General features: G+C 58.3%; 3 protein-coding genes across 16 annotated transcripts; 2 read left to right on the forward strand and 1 right to left on the reverse strand.

The window, feature by feature from the left end:
* Positions 1 to 807: 807 nt before the first annotated feature.
* Positions 808 to 3245, reverse strand: TMEM205 (transmembrane protein 205). 5 transcript variants are annotated; one of them, XM_040449956.1, is made up of 4 exons: positions 3130 to 3245; positions 2462 to 2570; positions 2189 to 2352; positions 808 to 1173 (listed from the first exon to the last, which is right to left on the reverse strand). In XM_040449956.1, the coding sequence occupies exons 2-4, from the start codon at positions 2559 to 2561 to the stop codon at positions 868 to 870; spliced, it is 570 nt and encodes a 189-aa protein (XP_040305890.1). In that variant the 5' UTR covers positions 2562 to 2570; positions 3130 to 3245; the 3' UTR covers positions 808 to 867. The 5 variants fall into 5 exon arrangements, with proteins under 5 accessions (XP_040305890.1, XP_040305891.1, XP_040305892.1 ...); XM_040449957.1 differs by having other exon boundaries at positions 3050 to 3165; XM_040449958.1 differs by lacking the exon at positions 3130 to 3245 and adding an exon at positions 3036 to 3123.
* A 96-nt stretch (positions 3246 to 3341) lies between these two features.
* On the forward strand, positions 3342 to 9750 carry CCDC159 (coiled-coil domain containing 159). Of its 7 annotated transcripts, none has more exons than XM_040449947.1 (13): positions 3342 to 3551; positions 4995 to 5082; positions 5194 to 5417; positions 6405 to 6438; positions 6762 to 6850; positions 6942 to 7023; positions 7210 to 7417; positions 8042 to 8127; positions 8206 to 8282; positions 8626 to 8747; positions 8978 to 9060; positions 9412 to 9525; positions 9679 to 9750. In XM_040449947.1, exons 1-13 carry the CDS (start codon positions 3465 to 3467, stop codon positions 9681 to 9683), a joined length of 1299 nt encoding a protein of 432 aa, XP_040305881.1. In that variant the 5' UTR covers positions 3342 to 3464; the 3' UTR covers positions 9684 to 9750. The 7 variants fall into 7 exon arrangements, with proteins under 7 accessions (XP_040305881.1, XP_040305883.1, XP_040305882.1 ...); XM_040449949.1 differs by having other exon boundaries at positions 8060 to 8127; XM_040449948.1 differs by having other exon boundaries at positions 7222 to 7417.
* Positions 9751 to 9892: 142 nt separating this feature from the next.
* On the forward strand, positions 9893 to 18493 carry PLPPR2 (phospholipid phosphatase related 2). Of its 4 annotated transcripts, none has more exons than XM_040449941.1 (10): positions 9893 to 10472; positions 11672 to 11792; positions 12604 to 12683; positions 13346 to 13534; positions 13654 to 13789; positions 14625 to 14896; positions 15823 to 15999; positions 16571 to 16693; positions 16994 to 17045; positions 17179 to 18493. In XM_040449941.1, exons 1-10 carry the CDS (start codon positions 10251 to 10253, stop codon positions 17520 to 17522), a joined length of 1716 nt encoding a protein of 571 aa, XP_040305875.1. In that variant the 5' UTR covers positions 9893 to 10250; the 3' UTR covers positions 17523 to 18493. The 4 variants fall into 4 exon arrangements, with proteins under 4 accessions (XP_040305875.1, XP_040305877.1, XP_040305876.1 ...); XM_040449943.1 differs by having other exon boundaries at positions 16571 to 16677; positions 17179 to 17217; XM_040449942.1 differs by having other exon boundaries at positions 10359 to 10472; positions 13350 to 13534.
* The last annotated feature ends 1590 nt before the right edge of the window (positions 18494 to 20083 follow it).

The following is a 20083-nucleotide window of genomic DNA, read 5'->3' on the forward strand; positions in this document are numbered from 1 at the left end:
TGTGTGAAGGCTCTGATCGGAGACAGTGCTTGTAAGGTGCAGACCCTGACCCGAAAGCCGGCTAGTCCCTGCGAAATACACTTCCGGGCCCTTAGAATTAAAACCTTTTACAGATAAGGAAATGGAGGTTCAGAGCCGGGCAGTCCCTTGCGGGACACACTTGGCATCCAGGCCCAGCTGAGGCCCCAGAGTTTTTATTCAAGCCATGAGAGGATCTGCAGGCTTTGCTGGGATCCATACCCCAGTAACTGCACCTGAAGCCACTTCTCTGGGTCCCCTGTTGCTTCTAGGAACAGCAGTAGCTCCCTCTCAGGGCTATCACGAGAGGGTCGGGCATGCACGATTCAGGAAGGGCCGCGTGGGATCCATCAGTGACAAGCAGTCCCCGAATCTCCATGGCACTCAACATCCAAAGCGTGCTTCTCACTCACCCTGGTCATTGTGGTGAAGGGGAAAATGTGGCTAACCGTGCACGGGCTCCCACGCCCGTGACTCTTCACATTTCCGTGGCTTTGGCAAGTCCTGTGGCCGTCCCCGATGTCGGGGGGGGGGGGGGGGGGGAAAAACGATTGGTCCCTAGGGATCAGAACCAGCCATTGTTACAATAAGACACGGTTTGTGCAACGGTCAGCGTGTGCCGTGTCCGGCACACGGAGGAGCCCAGTCAATGGGCCCTGTTATGGGAAGAGCTTGGGGGCTGTGATGGTAACATCCTGAACCATCAGGCCATGTGAAGGAGGTAGCGGAGCTCTACCCTGGCCCCCGCCTCTGCCAGCTTTCCGGTTGGGAGAAAAATGACAGTGGCTGTTTCCAAAGAAATGTTTATTGACACCGGGGCCCTCAGCAGGGCCAGAGAGACAGCGGGTGCTACAGGCTACTGAGGCCCAGGGCGAGGCCTGCCAGACAGAGCCCATTGCTCAGGACGCAGCCCAGGTTGCACATGGAGGACAGGCCGTGGTAGCGGAAAAAGATCTGGCGGAGGACACCGTACTTGGGGTCCTGTCCCCGCAGCTGGCGGTAGGGGTCGGGGCCCTGGTGGCTGCCGGGCACTTCCCCGCCCAGGCCCCGCTCCTTCTCCACCGCGTGCAGGGCCCACATGGCGGCCGTGGTGCGGGGCTCTAGCCAGCGGGCGTTGATGGTGGACAGCGTGAGGCTCAGGAACAGCAGGAAGAGCTGGCGGGGTGGTGGAAGGGCAAGGTGAGTCATGCGCAGGAGGCAGGAGGGGTCCCCCTGCGTCCTGAGAAGCCCAGAGGGGGGTGGAAGACAGCATTAGGTCAAAGCAAAGGCCTCGCTCTCCTTCCCCGAACCCAGTCTAGAGGCCCCAAACGGAGCTCTGGCTCTCAAACCCTTGAGGCCAGCAGCTCCTAAGGAAAGGCTCTATCACTGTCTCCTCTGTTCCCCCCAACACCTTCTGAGCCTCTCCTCCTCCGATACCCAGACTGGAAGTTTCCACACCACAGCCTTGTCTCCTCCCTTCCTGTTCCCCCAAACTGGGGGCATCTCAGGGCAGAACCTCTCTTTCCCAAACAGAGACAGAACACCATAACCTTCCCCCCCGCCAAAAGAGAGACGAAGACGGGATCCATCTCCTCTGTGAACCCCGCCCAGACTCCAGAAGCCGAGACTGGGCCCACAGGGAGCGAAGAGAAAGTCCTGTAAATTCTAGTTACAGATAGTCCTACCCTGTCTCAGTGGGATTATTCTGGAAACCTTTGTCAGGCCTCACCTGCCTACAGCTGCGGAACATAATGGGGGGGGCAGGGGGAGGGCAGGATAGAGAAATATGAGATGCAGAGATGGTTCCCTGCCTTGTGGCTGGGAAAAAGTGTGGATGGGAGTGGGGAACTGTAAATTCCCAGTCGGGCTGGTTTTTAAACAATGAGCTGGGGTCACTGCCCCAACCCAGCTGAGTCACCACAACTTGGCAACAGGCCTAGCCAGGGGAAAGAGAGGGAGCAGCAGCCAGCAGAGAGACGCTGGGGGATAGACAGGGCTACTAGCGATGGTTGTGCAGGCTGTGCACTGCTCAAGGGTATCCAGAGCCCAGCTTTGTACCCACCAGGAAGGTGCAGATGCTTGTTTTTTGTTTTTGTTTTTGTTTTTAGTTCTCACAAAGGTATAGCCATAGGTGCTCAGTGGGGTCTTGGGAACGAGTCTCCAGAGGGCAGTGGAGCCCAAGCCCGCATACCTGGCTGGCTTCCCAGAATGTGAGCTGAGCCCAGGCATGTTGTGGAGCCAAGATGCAGAGGTTGATGAAGGCACAGCCCATGGAGATGTGAAAGTAGAAAGGGAAGAGTTTGCTCTGCATGAGGCCGAAGGTATGTCGGGGAAGGCTTCGGAAAAGCAGGAAGCCTGTGGGGTATAAGGGACCACACGCCTGTTAGGACGGTTCCAGGTCCACCCCCCCCCCATTCCTGTCTCCACCCTGGGCACCCATGATGTCCAGGTGGAGGGTGCCTACCTGAGACGAAGGTCACCCACATTTGCATGCCCCAGGCCCCTGACAAGACCAGTAGATGGACCATCTTAATCAGGCTTCCTGGGTTCCCACTTTCCTCCATCTTGCAGGCCTGGGAAAGAGGCACCGGGTGGCTCAGAATTTTACCTTTGTCCCATGGCCTTCAGCCTGTGAGCCTGCTCAAGGCCAGGGTCACCGCCAACCCAGCAGAGATCAAGGGATACCAGCCCGGGGAATGGGAGTGGGGAGGACCCAGAACAGTCCTGTGACAACCTCCAACCCCATCTCTCCAAATGTCAGCCTTCAAGATCTCAGGCTCTCTGGACCCCAGCATCCACGCCGCCTCCGAAAGCTGAAAATTTCAGTTAGGCCCAGGAGTACAAATTCACAGCCCTGGGTATTCAGAGGTCTTCCTAGTGATTCCCCCCAATCAGCTCAGGGACCTAATTCTGACAGTAAAGACCCCTGTTCTCATCTCAGGATCCCGGATATCACTACGAAGATCCCCATAGCACCCCCAGAGATCCCGTCGAATCCTGGGAAACCTCAAATCTCATCCCGAGGACACCGACCCTACCACTGCACCCAGACCTCAACCCGCAGCACCCAGGAGTCCGAGAACAGAGGCACCCAGGCCGTATCTCGTAGGGCAGGTGGCCTGGGCTTGCTACCTCACTCCCGCGCTCCTAGGTGGCCCGCAGACCTCGTCAGCCACCTCTCAAGAATTCATCCCGCCTCCCAGCGAAGTCCGAAGCCAATTGGATCTTAGATCTGCCGCCCCCCCCCCCCCCCCGCACCACCCTCTTAGATATTGACTAATCGATTAGCGGAAACCAGCCTGGAATCCCGCCCCGTCGACTAGATTTTATCCAATTACACCGCGGCTCCTAAGATCGGCGGAAGCAGGAAGGCGCCAATGAGGCCTTTGGCTGCATCGGAGGGGGCGGAGCTAAAATGTCAGCCACACCCCTCTCTGTGACTCTACCTTTAGGCTTTGCGCGTTTTAATGCGATGGTGTCCCCACGGGATCAAATTTCAGCGTCACAGCTGGGGACTGGCTTTGCGGTCCCTGAGGGGAGAGCATGAGCAGGTGGTATGTGGTAGGTGGGGGTGGAAGGGGGTAGGGAGCCAGGAGGGCGCAGGATTCTCGGTCCGGAGGGCGGGGCTCAGGCTAATGACCCCGCCCCCTTCCCCCAAGAATTCTCCCGGGGACAGCGGGAGAAACAGATGATGTGGGAGGGGTAGGAGGAAGGTTATGGGGAAGGGAGGGGGGCTCGACTGGGGACCTGCCCGCAGTTGGGGCTCAGAAATGCATCTTTCCTTTTCCCCTTCAAGCCTCCCAGGGCTCCTATGGTTTCCCAGGTTCTCAGCGTGACGTGGGAGGACAGTTGCCCACTACTGTATGTCAGGCACTGGCATAGATTAATTTACTTAATCACAATAACCCAGCAAGGTGGATAGTATGACATCCCATTTTTATAGCTGGGGACGCCGAGGCATGGAGAGAGGTTCAATAACTCTCCAACATCACACAGCCAGGAAGGGGCAGAGCTAGGATTCGAACCCAGGCCACCCAGCTGGAGAGTCTCCTCGCTTAATCATCATGCTCTACTGCCTCTGGAAGTGCGGGCCTCCCGAGACAGTGATTCTTGAAGGGGTAGCCTAGAACATTTCGGGCAGAAGAAAAGCTCCTATGTCGCAAAATGGGTATAAAGACCCAGTGAGTGCTTATGGTGGTGCCCGGCACTCAGTGCGGTGCTCAGAAAATATGAGTTTAAAAAAAAAAAAAGACTAAGGAAGATTTTACAAAGCAAATGCGGAGTAGAGTTGTGAAGGGCATAGAGGAGTCTTTTAGGAGGACTGGGCCAGAGGAAGGGCACCAGCCAACCCAGCAAGGGCAGAAGGAAAAGCCCTGGAGTGTGGGCTTTTGGGCTGAATGTGACTCAGGACAGAATGCCTTTCACCTGGGAGTTTTTCCAGGCAGACCTGCCCCAGGTCTCCATCTGTACCAGACCTGACAACACTGGAATGTTGAACAGGGGGCATGAACAGGGGGCATGAACACCAAGAGCTGTGTTTTTAAACTTCCCTGCTTGGCTTTCAGTGCCTTGCTTGAGCTGCCCTGCTAACCTCCCGCTTCCTCTTGGACCCTACCTTAGCCATCCTGAATTTACCAGCACAGAGCACGCGGTTCCACACTTCCATGCTTTTGCAACACGCTCTTCCCTGCCGGGAATGCCCTTCCTTTAGTGCCCAATGCCAAGATCCTTTTTTGCTTTTAGGCTCTTCTGAGGCCTCACTTTCTCCTGTGGGGGGTCTTCTGGATCCTTCTCACTACCCAGCCAGTGCCTGGGGCTGGAATCATCTTTCATCCAGCTTCTGCTCCTGCCATAACTGGGAGGCCTTGGGTTCAGGGCTGAGGCCTCTCTGGGGTATTAGGGGAGGTCTGGGGGTGTCAGGACATGGGGGCTGGTCTCAGGGCAGCCCCCTGTCCCCCCCTTGTTGAAGCGACCCTCTCCTGGCTGGCCTACCCCAGGACCCTGACTACTCTCTGCCCTGCTCCTCATCTCCCTCGCCCTCCAACGTGTGTGTGCCTGCTAACGGGAAGTGTGACAAGTACTGGGGTTTGTTGAGGCACTTCCCTAGGGCTGGGGAGCTGGGAGGGGCTGGAGGGCTCTGGGTTGGCCCCAGAAAGCCCTCACCCCCCCATTCTCCCACCCCCACCCTCTGTTCAGACTCTTCCTCAGACAAGACCTTGGACTATACAATTCACTGGTCCAGGACCCCAGAGCCAGAGATCTTGGGGCCAGCTGCTTCTGAGAACACAGTGCGGAGTACAGACTGGAGGCCTGGGAGGGACTCAGGGCCTCAGTCGTGTGGGTCTCCTCTCATCCAGAGCCCAGACTCACAGGAGCAGTGTAATGACCAGGACCTGAAGAGGCATCAGAGCGTCGCTAAGGTCACCCCCGCCTGGGGAAACCCCTCCTGGCCACACCACAGTCTACTGCTCCGGGACTTAGGGAGGGAGCCATGGGGGAGGGGGACGGGTCCTCCTCAAGATGTGTGTCTTCAGCACCCAGAACAGCACCCGGTGCTCAGCCGGCCCACACTAAAAATGTCTTTTTTTTTTTTTTTAATGTTTATTTATTTCTGAGACAGAGAGAGACAGAGGATGAGTGGGGGAGGGACAGAGAGAGCGGGAGACAATCTGAAGCAGGCTCCAGGCTCCGAGGTGTCAGCACAGAGCCCGACATGGGGCTCGAACTCACAGACCGCGAGATCATGACCCGAGCCAAAGTCGGACCCTCAACCGACTGAGCCACCCAGGCGCCCCAAAAATGTCTTAGATGAGTGGACGAAGTGATGAATGGAAGGGACGCACGATTGTTTCTTTGTGGGGCCTTGTGATTGTTTCTGGGTATGACTGCCTGTGTGTCTGTGGTGGTGGTTGTGGTCGTGCGTCTGAGATGGAGGCGGGTGGATGCCCTGGGTGTTACCACCTGGCGGGCATGGCTGTGTCCGAGCTTGTGTGGCTGTAGCTGTGTTTCAATGATCGTGCGTGGTTGTGCTTCGGGGCTGCTGGAGCTCCCCACAGGCATGGCCTATGTCATTTGCCCCTAAGGAGGAGGGCCGTTGCCTGAGCCCAAGCCAGGGACGGGGCTCTGCAGGCGTGTGCTGTCATACAGGGGCAGCCCCCGGGCGTGCGCAAGTAGGGGACAAGCCACACGAGTATACCTCTGACCGTGTGTGGGCCGGTCGGGGGGTGGGGGTGGGGTGGGCGGTGGTGCGCACAGGTGCATAGAGGCAGCTTTGCCTGCACGCAGGGTCCGGGACACCCAGCACTCAGCAGACCCAACTCACGCCCAGCCCCACACACAATGGGTTGGGGTGAGCAAGGAGAAACACAGAGATGAATTTCTACTGCCCTCATGTCCCTGTTTCCTAGAAGCCCTTGGAGGCCAGCTCTCCCAAAGCCAAAGGTGAGAAACCTCCCTCCCAACCCGACCGTGTGTGGAAGATCTGCCAGGTCCTACCTCCACCCTCTGCCCTGGCCTGGGAGGAGCCACGCCATTGCTGCCCACTTATCCCTGCCCCAGCATCAGCTGGAGTTTTGCCCTTGACCTTGTCCCGCACGCCTGCCTCTCTCCCTCCGCCTCCACAGACCCTAGCTCTTTACTTTGCTCTTTACTTTACAGTGAAGCAATGCCCCTCGCTCTCCCCTGAGTTTCTGCTGACCCCTGACCCCACCTTGCCCCCGCCCCCACCCCTCCTGGCCTCGGCTGACTCTTACCTCTGCTCGTAGTTAAGTCCACCGTGATGATTCCTGACTCCCAGAAGCACCTGCGATGCGAGCTGGAGTCACTCAAGAGCCAGCTACAGGCCCAGACCAAGGTGTGAGCCACCTCTGTCCCGCCCTCAGCAACCTCTGGCCCTGTTCTCCCGCTCCCTGCCCCTGTCCCCAAGCCCGACCTCTTCCTCGCAGGCTTTCGAGTTCCTAAACCACTCCGTGACCATGTTGGAGAAGGAGAGCTGCCTGCAGCAAATCAAGATCCAACAGCTTGAAGGTGAGGGCTGGCCAAGGGTCAAAGTCAGGCTGGGGGCTGGTCCTGTTGAGGTCAGCTGGGTTAGCCCAAGGTGAAAGAAGTTGGGCGAGTCTAGGGTCAGGGTCAGGGTCAGGGTCTGGCCAGGGATAGGGCAAGCTGGGTTCAAAGCTGGGCGCAGGCGTGGAGGGGGCTCAGTCAAGATCCCAGTTTCATCTGCAGAGGTGCTGAGCCCCGTGAGCCGCCAGGCAGCGAAGGAGCGACACAAGTGGGGCATGGAGCAGGAACGGCAGGAGCTGTATGGGGCCCTGGCTCAAGGCCTGCAAGGGCTACAGAGGACCCTGCGTGACAGTGAGGAGGTACAGAGGGCCCGCACCACTCGCTGTCTGCAGCTGCTGGCCCAGGAGATCCGGGACAGGTGGGCATCGTCAGGAGGGCAGGTGGGAGATGGCTGTGGGGGGGGAGGCTCAGGGAGAAGGAACCGAAGGTGGGATGAGGCGGGTGGGAGAGGCCTGAGTAAGGGGGACTAGGACTCTGGAAGACTTGGGGGACAGATGAGGGGATGAGGAGGCAGTGAAGCAATGGGGGGGGGAGGGGTGTGTGGGAAGCTGGAGGCCAGAAGGCAGGGAAGACAGGAAGCTGGAGACGGGATGGGGAGACAGAGCAGGGGATCAGGAAACTGGAGGTGACCTGGGAAACCGGAGGGAGGAGAGGCTGAGGGTATGGGAGTAGAGTATGGGAGGCCAGAGGGGCAGAAGGCGGGAGACGGAGGCCAGGCAGCAAGAGGCTGAGGCAACGGGAGGCCGGAGGTCAGGAGGCGAGGCGAGGACGAGGGGGAAGGATTGGAGGTGGGGGAGTAGCCGTAGGAGGGGCAAAGTGGGCTGGCAGGTTGCGGGAAGGGGCAGACCCTGGGAGGGTGTGGGGGGGTGGTTGACCAGATGGGAACATGGGAGCTGGAGGCTTGAGGAGTCAGGCTGGCGAACGGGAGGGCAGAAGGTCAGGAAATAGGAGGCCGAAGGCTGAGCAGGGACTGTGGGTCTAGGCTGCACTGTCCCCTCAGCAAGAAGTTCCTGTGGGAGGAGCTGGAACTGGTGCGGGAGGAGGTGACCTTCATCTATCAGAAGCTCCGTGAGTGCCCGGAGCCCACAGCCAGGAGGCGGGGTCCTTCTGCAGCTCCGGCCCCCCTGAGTCCCCTCCCCCCTACAGAGGCTCAGGAGGACGAGATCACCGAGAACCTGATGAACATCCAGAAGGTGCAGAAGACACAGGTGAAGTGCCGCAAGGTGAGCGGAGAGGACGGGACCTTGTGGGAGTTGGGGGCAGGGGGAATCTCTGTCGGCCTCCTCCATAGGACTGGGGCTGGAAGATCTGGGTTCAAATCTCAGCTCTGCCACTTACTGCTATGTGACTGTGGTCAAACCACTTCATCTCTCTGGGCCTCAGTTTCCCCATCCATATAATGGGCATAACAGTCCATCCCTACCTGAAGGAGTAGCTGCATGAACCGAATGTTAAACGCTTTGAGGGCAGCCTGACGTGTAATACACAGTGAGCGTTTTTCACCATGGCCATTGTTAGTACTATTGTACTAACATCCCCCGCCCCCCATCCCCACCTCGGCCCCAGGTCCTGACCAAGATGAAGCAGCAGGGGCATGAGACCTCCCACTGGCCGGAGACTGAGGAGATGCCACCAGGAGGCAGTGGCTCCTGGAGGGATGACCTCCAAAAGGAGCTGAGTGACATATGGTGACGCCCTGCTCCCACCTAACCTCTGACTCCTGACCCTCACCGCACCCCCCCCTGCCCTCCCACCAGTCAGATCAAGCAGCGACCACCAGAACCCGGAATCCACCTGAGTCCAGACGTCCCTCTCCTCCCAGGACTCACCTCTACCCGTGTCCCCACCATGGCCCTCCTGCCCCAGCCCTGAGCAGCCTGGAGTCCGCCAGGGCCCCCACCTCCCCATCTCCCTGCAGGTCCGCCGTGCACTTGCTGGAGAACTCCTTTGATGGCTTCACCATGTCCGCAGGGGGCTGCCCCAGGGTCTGGAACCTCAGGGGTGAGGGGGATGAGATGCCCTCTGGGGAGGGGGGAGGTGTGGGGGGTTCCTTCTCCAGTTACACACATAGAGGTCACGTTCAGAGGCCGTGTTCAGGGGCCACATCTGTTGGATCTTGTTCTAGGGTCGTATTCAGGATTTCCATCCGGGGGTCACTCAGGGTCACTGGGATCTTTTTAAAAGATCAGTGGGGTAAAATTCAGGGGTCACTGAGGTCATACTTTGGTATCGTGTTGGGTCACATTCAAGTGGCATAATCAAGGGCCACTGGCCCCTGATCATGATGCCACTCAAGGGTCACATTCAGGGCTCGTGGGTAAAAGGCCAGAATTGCACCTGTCCTTCCTGCAGGCTACAAGGGGCACCGATGCCTGAGCCCTCTGTTCCCCTCCTGGGACTCGGACTCAGACTCAGACCAGAACCCTTCCCAGCCACCGTTCAACAAGTGCCACTCCTTCCCACCTGGTGCGGATCCCCCCTTGCCTCACCCCACCCTTCCCCTCTTGGCCCGCCCTGGAATGGACCCTCCCAGCTCCCCACCGGGGCATCGGCTCCCTGACCTCCAGCTCTGAGGTCCTCTGGGCTAAGCCGGGCCCTGACTCTACTCTCTCTCCACAGCCTGAGCAGCCGGGACTGCTCTCCCTGAAGACCCCTCCAGAGAGAAAATAAACTAGCCAAGACCCTCTTCCACCTGTGGACTTGCTCCTGCTGCTTCCTATGCCTGACAATGATCCTCAACACCCACCCACCCACCCCCACCCCCCCGCCGCCGCTTTCCCACCCTAGTTTACTTCCCAGGGTTGGGGGCGGTGTGGAGACCCCAGAGGCTGTTCAGGATATGTAGGCTTAGGGTCAGGGGACAGAGTGAGTCCAGATTTAGTATGTAACAAAGTCAGGGGTCAGTCTGTCCAGATAAGAGTGTCCAGACAGCCTCGTTATACTAGCCACCAGAGTTCCTTTCGGGGGGGGGGGGGGCAGGCCATCCAGCCTGCTGCCTGTACTGCCCCAAAGGGGAAACTGAGGCACCGGGAGAGGGTCGAGGCCCAGGGTCACCCTCTCACACCCTGCCCTCCTCTTCCCCTCAGCGCCCCCACCACCTAGTTCTCCCTCCACCCGCAGCCCTCATTCCCTCCCGAATTTGTTCTAACGCTCTGGGTCCCCAAGAGCAACGGTGGTGGCCCCGCCCGACCATGCTGATAAGACGCCTCGAGTCCCCGCCTCACAGGGTTATGCAAATGAGGCGCCCGGAGGCCCCGCCCCTCGCCCCTTCGCTGAGTCTGCGCGGCTCGGCGGGGCCGACGGCGTCTCCCATCTCCGCGTCCGCCCGCCGGGCCTGCCGTCCGTCTGTTCGTCCTGCTGCCCGGGTGACTTCTAAGCGGAGCGGGGGCTCAGGCGGTGACAGCCTCGACCCGGTGAGGGAGAGGGGCTTGGGGCGCCCCCTGCTCCCCCCCCCCCCAACCCCTCGCGGGCTTCCGATCCTCGGTCTGTCTGTCTGGCCAAGGTTCAGTTCCTGTGGGTCGGGTCCCCTGTGGGTCCAGCCCAGGGAGGGGGAGGGGAGGCAGTGAGCTGGGGCTCGCGGACCGGGTTCGGGGAGGGGAGCGTGGAGAGGGGACCCTGGACCCGAGAAGCCAAGCGGCGGTGGTGAGGGTGACTGTGATTGTGTGGTTGTCATTCTGTATCAGTGTGTGGTTGTGTAACTGCAATTGTGTGGCTTTGGCGATGCCTGTGTGGCGCGCGTGTGACTGTCTCTTGGGGCTGTCGTTGTGTGGCTGTCGTCACGGGGTATCACTCTGAGGGTGTGTGTGGCTGTGTGGTTGTGTGCACATGACTGCCATTGTGTGTTCCTCCTGATGGTGTGGGGGGGCCCATTTCTATGTTTCAGTGTGGCGGTGATCACGCGCCTGTCTTGTGTGGCTCGGCGTGCAAATCCGTGTCACGGTCCGTATATGTGCCCTTGTGTAGCCGTGTGGCTGAGCTGGTGGATGACATCGTCTCCTATGAGTGTCCGCGTGGATGAGAGATGGTTAATGTGCGTGGCTGTCATTGAGTGCCTGGCAATTGGGGGCGTGACGCTGTGCCCGGCCAATGACCCCCACTGTGTGTGGTGACTCTTTCAGATGTGGCTCCGAAGTGTGCTGCGAGTATGTCCCTGACGATGGGGGGCGGGGGTGAGCGCTTGTGTGGGGCTGTATGCAGGGCTGCGAAATGTGTGAAGGGCCTCCTCTTGTGTCCCTGAGTCTGTGTGTGTGTGTTGGGGGGGGGGGGGATTGTTTGATCTGTGTGGGTGTCTGTGACAGGCCGTGTGCACACTGTGCCGTGTGTGTGAGTGTACCGTTGTGTGCGAGTGGGTGTTGGGCACCTGTCTGAATGAGCAGGCCCGTCTTGTTCACCACAAGCCAAATGCCTAAAACCCGGCAGGCCCTGGATCCCTGTTTGTGGGATGGACAAACGCCGTGCCGTGTGTGTGTGGTGTTGGCCACGGAGGCTGTGGCTGAGTTGTGTACCCTAGGGATGCCAGCACGTGTGGTTGTGTCTCTGGAAGGGTGAGGGGCCGTGGCCAGGTGCGCATCTGAGATATCTGGTGACCCTTACCCCACATGTCACACTGCAGAGCAAGCTGCGTGGATGGGGCACTGGACCCAGAGTGCCTACCCTCACCTTCCTGGGCCTCAGTTTCCACCTCTGTGCAATGGGGCTGACCATCCCCGTCCTGCTGGCCGCCAGGAGCGGCTGTGAGTCTGTGGGTGTGGCGGAGGCCTGTGGGAAGCCATAGGGCCTTTTCACAGGTGAGGTCAGCCTGGGAGAATGGGTCGAGCAGGTGTGGCTGTGTTGGCCCCTCCGTGCCGGGGACTGAGGTTACATATTGGGGAGAGGGGGCTTGTTGGGAGAAGATAGATAGCCCCCTCGTGATCCAGAGAAGCAGACAGGCTGGGAAGAGGGGGAGAGGGAGAGGCAGCTGGGAGAGAAGGAGGGCCTGGCCATCAGCCCAAACTAGTTAGGCACAGCCCATGGGGACAGGAGAGAGAGGCTCCTATGGGCCATGGGGGAAGGCGTTTAGAGGAGGAGCCTGGGAGGGGCGGGGGCCACGGAGCATGGGGGTCCCTTATAAAGCACACGGAGAAAGAGGATGGGGTCCCCTAAAAACCAGTGGGGGCCTAGATCCCTTCTAAATGGATCCTTCTCTGTGGGGGAAGGGTCCCATTAAGCGGAAGAAGCCTCTTCCAGAGGCTGAGGGGAGGTGACCTACAGGGTAAGGAGGAAGACCCTCCTAAAACGCATGGGGTCTGAATCTCCTCCGTGGGCTGTCGGGGGAGACCACTGGAGAACCTCTGGGATCCCTGGCAGAGGCTGAGCGCTGGTTGGGTCAGAGGAGGCCGGAGCCTCCGATGGGCAGCGTCCTGGATGTCCAGAGTCCGGGCCAGGAGGCTCAGTGGGTGGAGCCGGGACTCCTTTGCGGTAGCGTTGGGGCCTAAGGGGCCCAGGCGACCAGAGCCTCCCCCTGGGCCCCGCCCTGTTCGTCCCATTCCCTCCCCACGTCCGCAGGCCCGGCCTTCACCATGGCAGGAGGGAGACCTCAGCTGAAGAGGAGTTTCTCCATCATTCCCTGCTTTGTCTTCGTGGAGGTGAGGAACCCGGGAACTCTCTGCCTGCGCCTGCGTGCCCCCCTGACTCGCTCCCAGACCCTCAGCGGGGAGGAGGTGCGTTCAGGAGCCACACTCCCAGAGTTCGAATCCCGCTCTGTCCATCCTTCCCGCAGAACCCTGCTCTCGAGCCTCAGTTTCCTTGTCTGTCAAATAGGCACATAGAGTCCCTTTCTCCTAGCGTGGTTATGAAGGTAAAACGTATCATAATTCACGGATGAGGGTTAGTATGACAATAATGTATGACAACTAATTACAATAGATAATTGTACTATTATCTTCTCCCCTGTTGGTCTGTCCTCCCCCCACCGACTGACCCTTCTCTCCGGTCTGAGCCCTGGCCCAGTCCTCACTCTCGCTCTCCCCAATCTCGTCTCCTCTTTCCTTCCCATCCTATGAGTCCCTTCTCTTTCTCTTCTCCCTTCCCCTCCCCTCCTCTCCCACCTTCTGTTTCCATCTTTTTGTATCTGCCAGGCCCTGACCATTCTCCACCTCTCTCTCGCTCGCTCTCACCCTTTTTATCTCTCTCAGTCTTGATCTCTCTGTCCCTCTCCCCCCCCCCATCTCTGTCTCTCACCACGGCCCCAGCTTGGACCTGACCCTGTCTCTTCCCTCTCTGTCTCTCCGCCATGACTGGGTGGCAGTCAGTGCTTCTGGGCATCGTGGTCCTGCTCGCTTACCGCCTGGAGTTCACGGACACCTTCCCCGTGCACACCCAGGGGTTCTTCTGCTATGACAGTACCTATGCGAAGCCTTACCCGGGGCCTGAGGCTGCCAGCCGAGTGCCTCCTGCTCTCATCTATGCCCTAGTCACTGCTGGGCCCACCCTCACGGTGAGACTGGGGGTAGCCTTGGGCAGGCCCAGGCAGCGGGAGGGCGAGGTGGAGGTGTTGGGGCGGGCGGAGGGTTGGATTTGAAGGCCAGGAAGACCCTGCCTTGATCTTGCCCACAGATCCTGCTGGGGGAGCTGGCGCGTGCCTTTTTCCCCGCGCCACCCTCCGCCGTCCCCATCATCGGGGAGAGCACCATCGTGTCAGGGGCCTGCTGCCGCTTCAGTCCCCCACTGCGGAGGCTGGTCCGCTTCCTGGGTGAGTGACATGGCCGGCCGGTCGGCTGTGCAAAGGAAACATGGGCCAGGTTCAGCCATAATAAGAAGTTTATAGGGCAGAGGGCCTAGGACTCTCATGACGGTGACTTCCTGGAGCAAAAGGGGACTTGGGCTGAGGCCAGGCATGATGGAGGTTCTAGGGACATGGGTGGGGCCTAAGCCAACCATGATGGCAACCGGGAGGGCTCCCAGATTGCTACAGGGAGAATCTCAAGGCAAAAAAGGGGGACACAGGCCCAGCCCAAATACCATCCCACCTTCCACCGCACCCTGAACAGGACGGCGAGATCCCACTGTGCTTTAAGGGCGATCCCAGCCACAAGTGGCGGAGAAATGTAGGAGAGGGGCAGAGCTCATCCCAAACGGTGGCGTCTGTGACAGAAGGCTACAGATACAGCTCTGGCTAATTGTTCGTCCGGGGAAAAAGTGATCGACTCAGTGAGTCCAGGACAGGTGCAGAAAGGCCCAGAAATGCCATCAGGATAGTCCTAGGAGGTTCCAGGCATAGGCCCAGTCCTGATGTAATGCTGTTGAGGGGTCCTGGGCCTGGATATATGGGGGTCCCAGGGGCGGACCCCCTCCTGATACAGCAGCAATCCAAGAGAGAGGCAAGATGCTCAGAGTGCCATCAAGGGAAGAGGACCTTGGCCCAGCTGTAATGTGATGTGGCTTTAGAGGGATTCTCAGCTGTGCTTTAATGACGGTCGCAGCAGCAAGGAGACAGGACGCCCAGATGAGCCATAGGGGCTCGCAGGAGGCGGGCCCCTGGCATCTCAGGGGCCCAGCATGAACCCTGTCTCCCACCCCACCCCCAGGGGTCTACTCCTTCGGCCTCTTCACCACAACCATCTTCGCCAACGCTGGGCAGGTGGTGACCGGAAACCCCACACCGCACTTCCTGTCCGTGTGTCGCCCCAACTACACGGCCCTGGGCTGCCCACCGCCTTCGCCCGACAGGCCGGGGCCCGACCGCTTCGTCACCGACCAGGGTGCCTGTGCCGGCAGCCCCAGCCTGGTGGCCGCTGCGCGCCGTGCCTTCCCCTGCAAGGATGCTGCCCTTTGCGCCTACGCGGTCACCTACACAGCGGTGAGCCCCAAAATAGGGGCACAAAAGTGGGGGGGGGGCCGCCAGTGGGCAGGAGGCCACCCTGGGCTGGAGCCTCTGATTCCTTCCCAGGGTAAGGTCATGCCCCGGTGCTGTGACACGGTCCCTAGGGTGGCCCCACCCCTCTGGATGGCCGGTCCCAGAGTCTGAGCTTATTGCTGTGTTCCTGACTGCCCCTTTTGGGTCTGGCCACGCTGCCTGACCCAGGAACGCTGTACTCAAAGGAGGCTGTTGGCTCCGCCCTGCGGGACCAAAACGCTGTTCCTGGAACACTGGACTCCGTTTCCGGGAACCTAGCCATGTCCCCATGATGCTACAGGTGCTAGATACTGGCTGGGAGACTGGACAGAGGTGCTTTCAACTTGGTCCCCTGGAGCCTTTTTGTCCTTGCCCTTTGTTGATGTGGCCATGTCCCTGACTTGACCCACTGGGACTTCCTTTGTCCCCTGCTTTTCCCTGGTTCGCACCTCCTGTTGCTTTGACTCCTTTTTCTGGTGTTCATGACTAGCTTCTATTCTTGTCAGTGGTCCGGGGCTTTGGGGATTCCACCTCCTGGAGTTCTTGGACCTGCCCCCTGAGCCTTGACTACACCCTTTGGGCCTGAAGCTTTGTGTTAACCTAGCAAGCGTCTTCCCCTGTCTCTGACTGGTCCTGGGGAGACCTGGGCCCCAGACTCTGTCCTCTGCTCTTTGGTGCCCTGGCCACTCCCCCATCCCTCCAAGGGCCCACTGGGAGTTCACGACTCCATTCCCGAACTCCCGTTCCCCTGATTCTGTTCCCTGGAGCCCCTGGCCGCAGCCTCTTGCCCCAACGCCGTTCCTAGAGATTCTGGCCACGCCCCCAGCCCGGAATGCCGTATCCGGGTTCGGCAAACTGCACTGTGTCCCCTGACTGGTTGGCTCCTGCAGATGTACGTGACGCTTGTGTTCCGAGTGAAGGGCTCCCGCCTGGTCAAACCCTCGCTCTGCCTGGCCCTGCTGTGCCCCGCCTTCCTGGTGGGCGTGGTCCGCGTGGCCGAGTACCGCAACCACTGGTCTGACGTGCTGGCCGGCTTCCTGACAGGCGCTGCCATCGCAACCTTTCTGGTGAGCCATCCATCCATCCCGATACGGGAGACCCTCTGTCAGCTCTGACCCAAGAAGCAGGACCACATGATAGTGAAGGGTGTGGCCTCTGTGTGACCTTGGGCAAGTCCCTTACCCTCACCCTGCCTAGATGTCCTTCTCATCTGTGAAATGGGATAACAGGACGAGGGTAAGTAGAGTGAGGTCCTCGCTATGAATGCAGAATTTAAGGGGGCACCAAAACACTCAGTAATCAAGGAAGATAATGTCTTAATGAAATATTTTTAAAAATCACAATGAGTGCAAAAACACATGTCCCAAGCATCGAAAACTTAAAGACAGGATCAGATCCTGTCCTTGCACGACTTAGCTTTATTTGTCTCGCCCTAGTCGTGGCCCTGTGGGATAAATGATAATAGTACCTACCTCTTAGTAAAGTAGAAAGAACAGGGCCTGGCGCATAAATGTACTGCTAAAATGTTAACTGAGGTTAACTGAGCCTCAGTTTCCCGATCTGAAAACTGGGGATGGTATTTACACAATGCCTACATATTGGCTTCAGGCTTCGAATGCACCTCTCCCTCTGCCCCAGGTCACCTGCGTTGTACACAACTTCCAGAGCCGGCGGCCCTCTGGCCGAAGGTTCTCCCCCTGGGAAGACCTGGGCCAAGCCCCCACCATGGACAGCCCCCTCGAAAAGTTAAGTGTGGCCCAGGTAAGGGGGGCCGGGGTCTGCTCCCGGCTGGAGAGGGTGGTGGGTGGAGGGGGACCAAGGAGGCAAGGAATTCGGGCAAGAGGTGGGGGTCTCTGGGCCACAGGGAGATAAAGGGATTGCTCGTCTTTGTGGACCTAGGTCCTGGGGGACAGTCACACAAAATAGAAGAATGTGTCATGGTTAATCTGGAAAACTCTAGTTGTCTTTTCCACTGGGCTCTCTGCCCAAAGAGCCCCTCATGGCTGTGGCCGGTGGGGCCCAGGGGGCCGCTAGCCCCTTCCCTCTGCCTCTTTGTCTCAGGAACCCGAGGCCTGCAGGCCGCATTCGACACCGGCACGGCTCACCCCATCCAGTGAGTGTCGAGGGGGTGGGGGGATAACCGGGGGGACTGCCAGGTCCCAGTCACTGCCACAGAGGTCTCGCCTATGCTCTCGTGGCCCTCTCCCAAGCTTTCTGATCCCCTGACCTCTGACCCTGACCCCCAGAGTCGCAGAACTGTGCCCGCCGTGGCCACCTGATCCCCAGCTGCGTGTCCTCCAGGGCTCCAGCCATGTGTTCGTCGCCCCGTGTGCCCCGCCCTCGATTGAGGTCTGAGCCGACGCCCCTGCCTCTGCCCCTGCCCCTGCCAGCACCAACCCCCAGCCAGGGCCCCTCACCCTCCTCCCCTGGGCCTGGGGGGCCGGGTGGGGGTGGTGGACGTGGTCGGAAGCTGCTTCTGCCCACACCCCTGCTTCGGGACCTGTACACCCTTAGTGGACTCTATCCCTCCCCCTTCCACCGGGACAACTTCAGCCCTTACCTGTTTGCCAGCCGTGACCACCTGTTGTGAGGCCCCACCACCCACCCAGAATCTTCCAGGTCCCCATTCCTTCCCTGCCACACGTGAGTGTGCGTGTGCCATGTGAGTGCCAAAGCCCCCTGTGCACAAACCAGCCAGGCCTAGATGTTAGAGGCTGGCTGGAAGGACATTTGGGGGGCCCCTGCCTCTCTTGCCCTCTGGAACATCCAAGTGGGCATAACTGGGAGGTGGGCCCTTGCCCCCAGGATGGCTCTTTTAGGGCCCAAACCTGGCCCCATTAGCCATTGCTGAGCCAATGGGAGTCCCCAGTTCTAAAACTTCTACTCAAAAGGAGTTTACTCCAGCCAATGGAGCCTCCCCTCACGTCTTAGAATCCTCAGGCAAGAGGGTAACTCCAGTTTGTGTTCAGTGTCTGAACAACCAATAGGAGTCCTTGGTTTTCAGAACTTCTAGGATGGGTGGGTATGATTCCAGTCAATGGGGGACCGCCAATGTCTAAGCATGTGTAGAGGAGAGGAGGGAGATGGGGTCATCCTGTGTCATTGGGTCCTCTCTCAGAATCAGAGAGTCCAGCTGGAGAATGGGGGGCAGGCTCCCCCGTGGCAGGGTTCTTGGAGCACCCCTTCCTCTCTCAGCCCCTCCCCCATGTGCAACCTCTCACTCAGTCCCTCCTAACTCCCAACTTACACAGGGCTTGCCCCAGTTCAGAGGTTTTGGGGTTCAGGGTGCTGTCTCTCCCCTTGTCTGTGCCCAGGTCACCTCAAACCCCTCTGTTATTAGGGCTGTGGGAGGGACTTTTTTTTGCCTTGGAGTCTGTCCCTGTTCTTTACACTGCCCCCCACCCCGGGCTCCAGCCTCATGCAGATGTGCCATCATGGGGGGCATGGGTGGAGCAGAGAGGGCTCCCCTGCCCCAGGCAGCCAAAGGCAGTGGGCAGAGGAGATACTGCCCCCCTTTCCTGCCCCCACCTTATCTTTAATAAAGACCTGTTTGTAACAGAAGTTTGGCCACCTGCCTTCCTCCTCCCCCAGGTGTTGGGGTGTGGAAGACTTTAATTGTGGGTCTGTAGGTGAGGTTGGGCGAGGGTTTATTGTCACAGCGTATCTGAGAGGGATGTGGAAAGCAGTGTGGGGCCATTGAGCCAGCGGCTTGGGTTTAAATCCTGGCTCAGCATTTCCTGGTCGCGTGACTTCAAGAAAGTTAATTAACCTCTCCGTTCTCTTGTTTCTTCATCTGTCAAACGCAGACAGTGCCACATGTAAGGCACACAAACACATGGTGAGCAGCCTCACACGACCGCCTCCTCCAGGCAGTTGGCCTGTTTTTGACTATGGTCAGGTGCAGAGGACCTGGGGAATAGGGTGAGGGCACTAGGACCCCCATGCCAAAACCTGGCTTCATGGATGAGAGCAAGGGTTCTGACTGTGAGGTTGTGCTGAGACCCAACCCTTGAGGACCCAGTGGAAACCAGGAGGGTAGGAGGGGCATGGAGGTACAGACCTCCCCACAACCCACTGCAGGTCTGAGGGGCTTCAGACAGGCCATTCGGGCCATGGAGTTATTCCGGAGCCAGGAAAGGGTTATCTGCTTCCCTTCCCCCCTTATTTCATTCATTCATTCATTCACTCACTCATTCACTCATTCATTCAGCAAACACTATGGATCAGCTACTGTGTGCCAGGTTCTGTGTAGTTAGGCACAGAGGTTGTAGCAGTGAACAGAAGAGACACAAATTTCTGCCATCAGGAAGCTAATATTCTAATACAGACAACAAGATAAATACACTAGACACAGAGTCACAACTCCAAATTTCAAAAATGTCTGAAAACCAAACTTCTTTCATAGCTCATTTGGCAAAGCCTGACCTTTACTGACATACAGTTATTATAGCTTTTATTTACTGAACTTTATGTGAATATTTTTTTTCAACGTTTATTTATTTTTGGGACAGAGAGAGACAGAGCATGAACGGGGGAGGGGCAGAGAGAGAGGGGGGCAGAGAGAGAGGGAGACACAGAATCGGAAACAGGCTCCAGGCTCTGAGCCATCAGCCCAGAGCCTGATGCGGGGCTCGAACTCACGGACCGCGAGATCGTGACCTGGCTGAAGTCGGACGCCTAACCGACTGCGCCACCCAGGCGCCCCGTGAATATTCTTTTTTAAATAAAGTTTATTTATTTATTTTTAAGAGAGAGGGAGAGAGAGAATCCCAAGCAGGCTCCATGCTATCAGTGCAGAGCCCGATGTGGGGCTTGAACCCATGGACTGTGAGATCATGATCTGAGCCAAAATCGAGAACTGGAGGCTTAATCATTTGAGTCACCCATGTGCCTTTTGATTTGAATATTCTCATGTTTCATTGCAGATAAAGGAAATTGTTTGATTTTGAGATGTTATCCCAGGCCCCACTAGGATGTTATGCAATACATAGTATTTATACCATAGTACCTTTCAAAAAAGATCTGAAGAATTCTGAATTCCAAATTCTAGGATCAAGGATTTAGGTCAGGGTTTGGGATCTCTGATACATTAGATATTGACAAGCGATAGGAGAAAATTCAAGCTAGAGAGGACAATGGACACCTTTGGGA

The sequence above is a fragment of the Herpailurus yagouaroundi genome, unplaced genomic scaffold (assembly GCF_014898765.1).
Source record: "Herpailurus yagouaroundi ecotype Mexico unplaced genomic scaffold, PumYag 200, whole genome shotgun sequence".
NCBI classification, from domain to species: Eukaryota; Metazoa; Chordata; class Mammalia; order Carnivora; family Felidae; genus Herpailurus; species Herpailurus yagouaroundi.